Source organism: Orycteropus afer, unplaced genomic scaffold (assembly GCF_000298275.1).
Source record: "Orycteropus afer afer isolate SDZICR_OR568_19922 unplaced genomic scaffold, OryAfe1.0 scaffold00197, whole genome shotgun sequence".
NCBI classification, from domain to species: Eukaryota; Metazoa; Chordata; class Mammalia; order Tubulidentata; family Orycteropodidae; genus Orycteropus; species Orycteropus afer.
The window spans coordinates 4,380,211-4,390,362 of NW_006921784.1; the positions used below are offsets into that span (position 1 = coordinate 4,380,211).

The following is a 10,152-nucleotide window of genomic DNA, read 5'->3' on the forward strand; positions in this document are numbered from 1 at the left end:
CAATGACATGAGACAAAGTATATGTGAACTTCTGTATGGAAAGTGAATTTACTCTGTAAATCTTCACCCAAATCCTAATAATAAAAAAAAAAAAAGTCAAGGAAAGGTTTATTGTTTATATATGGAAGGAAACTTTGTTGGTTACCAGGGGTGGGAAGAAAAGGGAAGGAACAATATAAAAATAAAAAAAATGAAAAAAAAATTAAATTTGGGGAAAAAAAATGAGGACAAAATAAAGACATTTTTGGATAAAAACAAAAAAAAATTATACTGGGGTTCAAATAAGATGGTTTCAATACTCTACCCTACCATTGCAGAATAAGAACTCAATCTTGTCAAATGCACATGGAATATTCTCCAGGATAAACCACAGGTTAGGTAGAAATTGTCCTTAATAACTTTAATGGATTGAAATCATACAAAGTATGTTTCTGACAACAATACAATGAAATTAGAAATCAGTAACACAAAGACAGCATAACATGACCAAGGTGCAGGAAGACACTGGGAGGCATACAAGAGGAAAAGGCAAAAATGGCAAATACTATGACATACGCAATCCTGCAATAACAGTTATAAACAATAATTTACGAGTGAATACATAGGTAGACATGCAAGCTCAACAGATGTGGGATGGCATGTAGGGAGTAAAGTCACAAGAATATATAGGCTTGGCAGAGGATATTTCTACATATGTATTTGTACATGCTACAAATATATCCATGTATATAAAAGAGCACACAGGGGGCAGTGGTATGAAAACTTCACAGCTATAACCAAATATCTTGAGGGATAAGTCACTGGACTTGGGATCTTAGGACCATAGTCTTGGGGCACACGTAAGTCAACCGGTATAACATAATCCACAAAGACGATGTTCTATATCCCACTTCAGTCAGTGGCAAATGGGGTTTTGAAAACTTGCAACCAGCCATTTAAGATACAACTACTGGTCTCTCCCCATCTGGAGCAAAGAAGAGGGAAGAAAATCAGTCTCAAGGAAACAATTAGTCCAAAGGACTAATGGACTACGTGAACCACTGCCTCCACTACCCTGAGAACAGAAGAACTAGATGGTGCCCAGCTATCACCATTGACAACTCTAATGGGGATCACGATAGAAAGTACTGGATAAAGTGGGAGGAAAAGGTAGAACAAAATTCAAATTCATTTTTAAAAAAAACAGGCTTAGTGTTCTGATAGAGACTGGAACCTCCAAGACTATGGCCCACAGATATCCTTCAGGCCTATAACTGAACTCACTCTCATGGCTCAATTTTCAGACAAAGAATAAACAGGCCTATAAGGGTGAAAAATAACACTTTTTCCTGATAAAATAATACTCAAAAAACTAGGAACAGGAGGGAACTTTCCCAACTTGATGCAGGGCATGTACAAGAAAACCCACAGCTATCATCATAATGGTGGAAGACTGAAATATTTCCTGGTAAGATCAGGAATAAGACAAAGATGTCTACTTTCCTTATTTCTACTCAACATTGTACTAGAGGTTTTAGCCAGGGCAATTAACCAAGAAAAAGAAATAGAAAGCATCTAGATTGGAAAGAAAGGTTGCACAAATCTTGTATGTAGACGATCCTAAGGAATGTATAAAACTATTGTTGATGGTATGTTGATGTTAGGTGCCATTGAGTTGTCTCCGACTCATAGCGACCCTATGCACAGCAGAACAAAACACTGCCCGGTCCTGCGCCAGCTCCACGATCCTTGCTATACTTGAGGCCATTGCCACAGCCACTGTGTTAATCCATCTTTCCTTCCCCTCTTCCCTCGACCCTCCACCTTCTCCATTTCATCCTTCTCCAGGGAATGGTCCCTTTTGACAACATAACCAAAGTAGGTGAGAGGAAGTCTGGACATTCTTCCTTCCAAGGAGGATGCTGTCCTTCCAAGGAGGACAGATTTGTTAGAGCTTTTAGCAGCCCATGGTACTCTCAGCATTCTTTGCCAGCACCACAACTCAAAAGCATCAACTCTTCTTCGGTCTTCCTTATTCCTTGTCCAGCTCTCACATGCATATGAGATGACTGAAAATACCATAGCTTGGATCAAGCACACCTCAGTCCTCAAAGAGACACCTTTGCTCTTCAGCACTTGAAAGAGGTCCTTTGCAGCCGATTTGCCCAGTGCTATATGTTGTCTAGGGAGTTCTGGTAGCGTAGTGCCTAAGTCACTTGACTGCTAACCAGAAGGCTAGCGGTTCAAACTCACCAGCTACTCCTCAGAAGGAAGATTGGGCAATCTACTTCCATACAGATACCATCTTAGAAACACAAGGAGGGGTCACTATGAGTCAAATAGACTAGACAACAGGGAGTTTTATATGCCGTCTGCTGTCCTGACTGCTGCTCCCATTGGCATCGATTGTAGACTCAAGCAATGTAAAGTCTTGGACAACTTCAATCTTTTCGCCATTTATCATGATGCTGCTTATAGGTCCAGCTGTGAAGATTTTTGTTTTCTTTGTATTCTTTATATTTATATTTCTTTATATTGAAGAATACAATCTTCAATCTTCATCAGTATACTTCAATCTTCATCAGTAAGTGCCTCAAGTCATCTTCACTTTTCAGCAAGCAAAGTTCTGTCATTAGCATATTGCAGGTTGTTAATGATTCTTCCTCCAACCCTGATGCCACGTTCTTCTTCACATAGACCAGCTTCTTGGATTATCTGCTCAGCATACAGATTGAACAAGTATGGTGAAAGGATACAACCCTGACACACTCCCTTCCTGATATTAAACCTTACAGTGCCCCCTTGTTCTATTCAAACGACAGCCTCCTGGTCTATGTACAGGTTCCACATGAGTACAATCAAGTGTTCTGGAATTCTATTCTTCTCAATGATACCCATAATTTGTTATGATCCATACAATCAAATGCTTTTGCATAGTGAATAAAACACAAGTAAACATCTTTCTGGTACTCTTTGCTTTGAGCCAAGATCCATCTGACATCACCAATAATATCCCTTGTTCCATGTCCTCTCCTGAAACCAGCTTGTATTTCTGAAAGGTCTCTGCCAATATATTGCTGCAACTGTTTTCTTAATTATTTTTAGCAAGATTTTACTTACATGCGATATTAATGATATCATTTGATAATTTCCACATTCTGTGGGATCACCTTTCTTTGAAATGGGTACAAATGTGGATCTCTTCCAGTTGGTTGGCCAGACACCTGTCCTCAAATCTCTTGGCATAGCTGAGTGAGTGCCTCCAGCGGGGCATCCGTTAATTAAAACATTTCAATGTATATTCTGTCAATTCCCAGAGCCTTGTTCTTCACCAATTCCTTCAGTGCAGCTTCAACTTCTTCCTTCAGTACCATTGGTTCTTGATCATATGGCATCTTCTGCAATGGATGAAGATTGACCAGGTCTTTTTGGTATAGTGACTCTGTGTATTCCTTCCACCTTCTTTTCATGCTTCTAGCATCATTCAATATTTTACCTTTTACCCATTGTTGTTGTTGTTGTTATGTGCCATCGAGTCAGCCCCGACTCATAGCAACCCCTCCTTGGGTTTCCAAGGCAGTATCACTATGGAAGTAGGATTGCCCAACCTTCCTTCCGAGGAGTGGCTGGTGGGTTTGAACCGCCAGCCATCTGGTTAGCAGGCAAGTGTCTTAGCCACTATGCTACCAGAGCTCCTATTTTACCCATAGAATCTTTCAATATTGCAACTCTAGGCTTAAACTTTTTCCTCAGTTCTTTCAGCTTGAAAAACGCCTAACCTGTTTTTCCCTTTTGGCTTTCCAACCCCAGGTCTTTGCACATTTCATTATAGTAATTGGCTTTGTCCACTCAAGCTGCTCTTCAAAATTGTCTGTTCAGCTCTTTTATCTTCTCATTCTTCCATTTGCTTTAGCAACTCTCCATTTAAGGGTAAGTTTCAGAGTCTCTTCTGACATCCATTTTGGTCTTTTCCTCCTTTCTCATCTTTTTAATGGTCTCTTGCGTTCTTCATGGATGACATTCTTGATGTCGTCCCACAATGATTCTGGTTTTTGGTCACTGGTGTTCAATGGATCAAATCTATTCTTTAGATGGTCTCTAAATTCAGGAAGGATGTATTTCAGGTCATATTTTGGCTCTCGTAGACTTGTTTTAATTGTCTTCAACTTCAAGTTGAACTTGCATATGAGCAGCTGATGGTCTGTTCCACAATAAACTCCAGGCCTTATTTTGGTTAAAGATACTGACCTTTACCTTTGCCTCTTGCCACAGATGTAGTCAATCTGATTCCTGTGTGTTCCATCTGGTGAAGTCCATTCATACAGCTGCTGTTTGTGTTGTTGAAAAAAGGTGTTTGCAGTGAGTAAGTCATTGGTCTCGCAAAATTCTATCATGCGATCTCCAGTGTTATTTCTGTCACCAAGGCCAAGTTTTCCAACCACTGGTGATTCTTCTTTGTTTCCACCTTTTGTATTCCAGTCACCAGTGATAATTAATGCATCTTGATTGCACGCTTGGTCAATTTCAGAATGCAGAAGTTGATAAAAATCTTCAATTTCCTCATCTTTGGCTTTGGTGGTTGGTGCATAAATTTGAATCATAGTCGTATTAACGGGTCTTCCTTGTAGGCGTATGGATATTATCCTATCACTGACAGCATTGTACTTCTGGATAGAGCCTGAAACATCCTTTGTGATGATGAATACCATGCCATTCCTCTTCAAATTGTCATTCCCGGCATAGTAGATCATATGGTTGATTGATTCAAAATGGCCAAAACTAATCAGCTCACTAATGCCTAGGATATCAATCTTTATGCGTTTCATTTCATTTTTGATGACTTCCAATTTTCCTAGATTCATACTTCATACATTCCATGTTCCAATCAAACCCACCAGCCACTCCTCGGAAGGAAGGTTGGGCGATCTACTTCCGTAGTGATACCATCTCAGAAACCCAAGGAGGGGTCACTATGAGTTGGATCCAACTTGACAGCAGTGACTTGGGGTTTTTTTGGTTTATATAGTATGTGGTGCATTTCTATCTATAAAAAAATTAAGAAACACTGCCCATTTGGCATTAAAACAGTTTAACATAATACTAATAGTTCTGACGCAAGTTACAAAGTAGTGCCCATTTGTTATTACAAACCATCGTATGTACCTTGAATTTTTATAGGGGTGAATTTTTACAGGGGTTGGTTCATAACTACAGGTTGTGTGTAAATAAGATATTCATAACCTAGGAACTACCTATATAGATCAATAGAATCTAATTGTTGTTGTTGTTGTTGTTATGTGCCATCAAGTCAGACCCGACTCATAGCGATCCCTCCTTGGGTTGCTGAGGCAGTATCACTATGGAAGTAGATTGCCCAACCTTCCTTCTGAGGAGTGGCTGGTGGGTTTGAACTGCCAGCCTTCTGGTTAGCAGTCAAGTGCCTCAGGCACTATGCTACCAGAGCTCCCAGAATCTAATTAAGACTCAGATATTTATAGTCTGTTGATTTTCAACTAATGTGCCAAGATAATTCAGTGAGAAAAGAATAATCTTTCAACAAATGGAGCTAAGACAAGTGGATATCCTCACACCATATACAAAAATCAATTCTATATGAATCAAAGACTTAACTATAAGAACTCAAACTATAAAACACAAGAAAACATAGGTGTACATCAACAGCTTAATAATCAATAGCTTCTATTTATTAAGCTTCCATTTTATGATGGTCATCCTATCAGACTCTTCATACACATTTTCTTGCTTTTAAAGCTGTGGGTCCCACTTCATCTATTCCCATCAATTCCCTGTTTCACACCTACCATACATAAGCCCTAAGCCTATCTTAAAAATACAACTTAAGTGGAATGAAACTTAAAATCATAAAAAAGATCAGGCTTATTGGTTTGATAGAGACTGGTGAAATGCCCAAGACTATGGCCCCTTCAAGCCTGGAATTGAACTCACTCCTGTGGCTTCTAGCCAAACAACAGATAGGTGTATAAGGTGAACATTTATACCTTAGATTGCACTCCTCAGAACAATCAACCATGGGAGATCAGAAGGGCAGTATTTGCACAGGGAGATAGCTCACAGGGCAGGAATATGTAGGAAAGAAGGACACAGGGAAAAGTAACCAAAGGGAGGAAGTGGGAAGAGAGCTGTGGCATTGTTGGGATTGCAATCAACGTTATGAAACAAAATGTTTATGAACTGTTGTACGGAAAATGAATTTGCTCTGCAAACGTTCACCCAAATCACAATTAAAATAATAATAGAACTCATATGGGCAGAAAATAGCTTCAAATGTTTTGTTCTACATTTAAAGTGTACAAGGAGCTACCTAACATATGGAATGTCTATTTGTCACTGTAGCATAGTGGCTAAAGCACTTGACTGCTAACCAGAAGGCTGGCGGTTCAAACTCACCAGCCACTCCTCGGAAGGAAAGTTGGGCAATCCTACTTCCATAGTGATACTGCCTCAGAAACCCAAGGAGGGGTCGCTATGAGTCGGGGGCGACTCGACGGCACATAACAACAACAACAACATTTGTCACTGTTGTTTTAATTCATCAGAGTTGGACATTAAAGGGAAAGGCTAATAAAAGGTACAAAAGGATGCATTAGTCATTCGTTTCTGTACACTATTGTTTTCTATTCCACTAATTTCAAGTTCAAATATTTTTTTAAACATAGCAGTCACTTTAATTTGAGAAGGAGGAAAAAAGCTATTTCAAATATACACAGAGCAAAGCCTGCCAGGAGCCATCAGAGAGGATGAACATATTTAAACTCCAAGGTTGCCTGTTTTGAAGCAAAAACCAACAACAGGTAACCAATAAACAGCCTGCCCTTTAGCCTTATACACCAAAACTGATGTTCTTGCAATCCTCAGCCTACATGACCATGAGATCAGAAGAACTAAATGGTGTCCAGCTACCACTGTCAATGACTCAGAAACGGATCAGTGCAAGAGATCCTGGATACAGTGGGAAAACAATAAGGAACAAAACTCAAAATCATTTAAAAAAAAAAAAAAAAAGGACCAGGTTTACTGCTTCGATAGAGCCTGGTAAGACCCCCAAGGCCATGGCCCCTAGTTACTCTCCAGGTCTGGAACTGAACTCACTCCTGTGGCTTCCAGTAAAACAACAGACATTGAGCATATTTACATCAGGTAGATACACTCCTTAGAACAATCAATCATGGGAGAACAGAAGGACAAGGTTTACACAGGGAGATATCTTGGGGTAGGGGGCAGGAATACATAAGAAAGAACACAGGGAGGAAGTAGGAAGAGAGCTGTTACATTGTGGGGATTGCAGTCAACGTCACGAAACAAAATGTGTATGAACTGCTGTATGGAAAATTAATTTAGTCTGTAAACTTTCACCCAAATCACAACAAAAATTTTAAAAAAATATATGTTCTGAAGTCACCACAAACCATCACGGGGTTATGAATTGAAAAAGCACCTAAGATTCCCTGAGAAATGTGTGCAACTTTGTGTTAAGCTGTAGTTTGCTGGAGAGTCCATAGTGCTGTTCAGAACAGCACAGCCGGACATCACAGCAAAGATGCCCAATAAATATCTGCTGAGAGAATAAATGAAAGGAATCCAAAAATAAGTTAAGAGCCAGTTACTCAATATACTACTCAGTTTCATCTTCCATCTTCTTAAACTCCAAAATCACTCTAAGGCAAGTTTTTTGGTTTTTTTTTTTTTTTTTTTTAATTGTGATTTGGGTGCAAGTTTGAAGAGCAAATTCACTTTCCATACAGCAGCTCACAGACACTTTGTCTCATGACATTAACTGCAATTTCCCACAATGCAACAGCTCCCCTCCCACTTCCTCCCCATAGTTACCTCTTCCCTGTGTCCTTCCCTTCCATGCACTCCTGCCCCCTGAGCTGTCTCCCTATGCATAAGCAGCCCTTCTCTTCTCTCCAGGGGAAGTTTTGAGCTTTCTGTAACTGTTTTTCTTAACAAAACATCACACCACATTAACAGGTACTTACCAAGATTGGAGAATCCATCCTGAAGGGCCCATAAACGAGCCCATGGAGCAGGGACGGGCTCCTCTGGTTCTTGGTCCTCGGGAATAGAGTACAGCTCCTGAGTGGACACTGTGTCTAAGGAACTCAGAGTCCCAGAGCTGGAGTGAGAGGACTGGCTACACGTGGGGACCGTGTTGGAGGAGGAGCCAGATGTGCTCTGGGACTGCGAGGAGGAGCCATGGAGCTGTGAGGAAAGGCCTTGGGACTGCAAGAAGCTGCCGTGAGACTGCGAAGAGGAGGTGGCTGGCTGAGAAGAGGTCACACCCTGGGACTGTGAAGAGGTGCTGGCTTGGGACTGCTGACACGCCACATCCGGCTCTCGAGACATCACAACCTCAAAAAATAAGTGTCCACCAATAATGTAAGTTTCAAGGAACAAGACTCAAAAGTCAAGAATGAAGAATGAGTAAATTTCAATGTTTTTTTTTAAAAAAAACCATGACATACATGCTGTGCAAATATTAAAATTCTATGTTTGCTTTAAGCACTGGGCTCTTTTAAGATCCATATAGGATGAAATTGATAATACTCATTGCCGCCAGTTGATTCTGACTCATAGCCCTCCTTGGGTTCCTGAGGCAGTCTCTAAGGAAGTAGATTGCCCAGCGTGCCTTCCGAGGAGTGGGTTTGAACCGCCAGCCTTCTGGTTAGCAGTCAAATGCCTTAGTCACTACGCCACCAGAGCTCCCAATTATACATGTGGAAACTTGAATTGGTGGTGTAGGTTCTGCTGCGGAAATACTCTACAACAGCAAAACAAATTTTTTTAAATTAAAATTCTAACATTCTAGTCAAATAGTTCTTCAGAGGTGAAGATCACATTCAATAGAACATTTTTTGGTCTGAGAGCCACAAAACACATGGAAAAAAACAAAAGGATTTGAAAGCTACAAGTGAAAAAACAATGTAACTGAGTTGGGGCGATGACGTGAAAGACATATTCACCCAATTTTTTAAAATTAGTAATGAAATCTAAAACATATCAACATACAATCAACCCTACCCTTAAATTTCCTAGAGTTTTTGAGAGGAAAGGAAGGCTGGAAGCATCAGGTGATTCACCCAATTTTTTTAAATTAGTAATGAAATCTAAAGGAGCTCTGGTAGCATAGTGCCTAAGGCACTTGACTGCTCACCAGAAGGCTGGCGGTTCAAACCCACCAGCCAGTCCTCGGAAGGAAGGTCGGGCAATCCTACTTCCGTAGTGATACTGCCTCGGAAACCCAAGGAGGGGTCGTTATGAGTCGGGGCTGACTCGACGGCAAACAACAACAACAACAACAATGAAATCTAAAACATATCAACATACAATCAACCCTACCCTTAAATTTCCTAGAGTTTTTGAGAGGAAAGGAAGGCTGGAAGCATCAGGTGGCTCAGGGTAGAAGTTTCACAGAGAAACTACAAAGGCAAGGGTTGCCATTCATATAAAACACATCAGATGTGTCCTTTGCTCCAGCCTCAGGTCTACTCCAGGAAGACAGGGACCATGTCTGGTTTATTCATTCTAGACTCCGTGGCACCTAACCAGGGTCAAGCCACTTAAAGAGACAAAGTATAAACAAGACTCTAAACACTCCATGCAGCCCTTCGTGACACTAAGTAACTACTGGCACAACTTCTCAGCATCCTAAAAGGCCTTTCCTCCAGCCTCAGAATGCTGAGCCATTCTGAATCATAGATACCATACTAGGCGCTCCCTCCTTCACTTTAGAATTAGGTTAATGGACAGTTATACTTGGATAAGAGACCTTCCACTAAAAATCAAAGTAACTTGCAATGCTGACTGGATCTAATGTTTGTTGTAATGGGTATATTCCTTTTCAGCTCCCCACATACAGGTTAATCCTTCAAAAGAATGCCATAAACAACCACACAGCAACTACATGTTGTTGTTGTTATGTGCCGTCGAGTCGGACTCAACTCATAGTGAACCCTCCTTGAGTTTCCCAGGTGGTATCACTTTGGAAGTAGATTGCCCAACCTTCCTTCCAAGGAGTGGCTGGTGGTTCAAATCTTCTGGTTAGCAGTCAAGTGCCTTAGGTACTACGCTACCAAGGCTCCTAGCTTTCAAGATAAAAAGGTCGTGACTGAAAAACACATCAGGAGGGTG

General features: G+C 40.7%; 1 protein-coding gene across 1 annotated transcript in view; it reads right to left on the reverse strand.

Moving 5' to 3' along the window:
* CHEK2 (checkpoint kinase 2) overlaps positions 1-8,367 on the reverse strand; it is an 83,733-nt gene extending 75,366 nt beyond the window's left edge. Inside the window, exon 1 of the mRNA XM_042781930.1 lies at positions 8,001-8,367. Within this exon, the coding sequence (XP_042637864.1) occupies positions 8,001-8,367 (367 nt within the window). The remainder of the gene's footprint in view (positions 1-8,000) is intronic.
* Between the last annotated feature and the right edge of the window lie 1,785 nt (positions 8,368-10,152).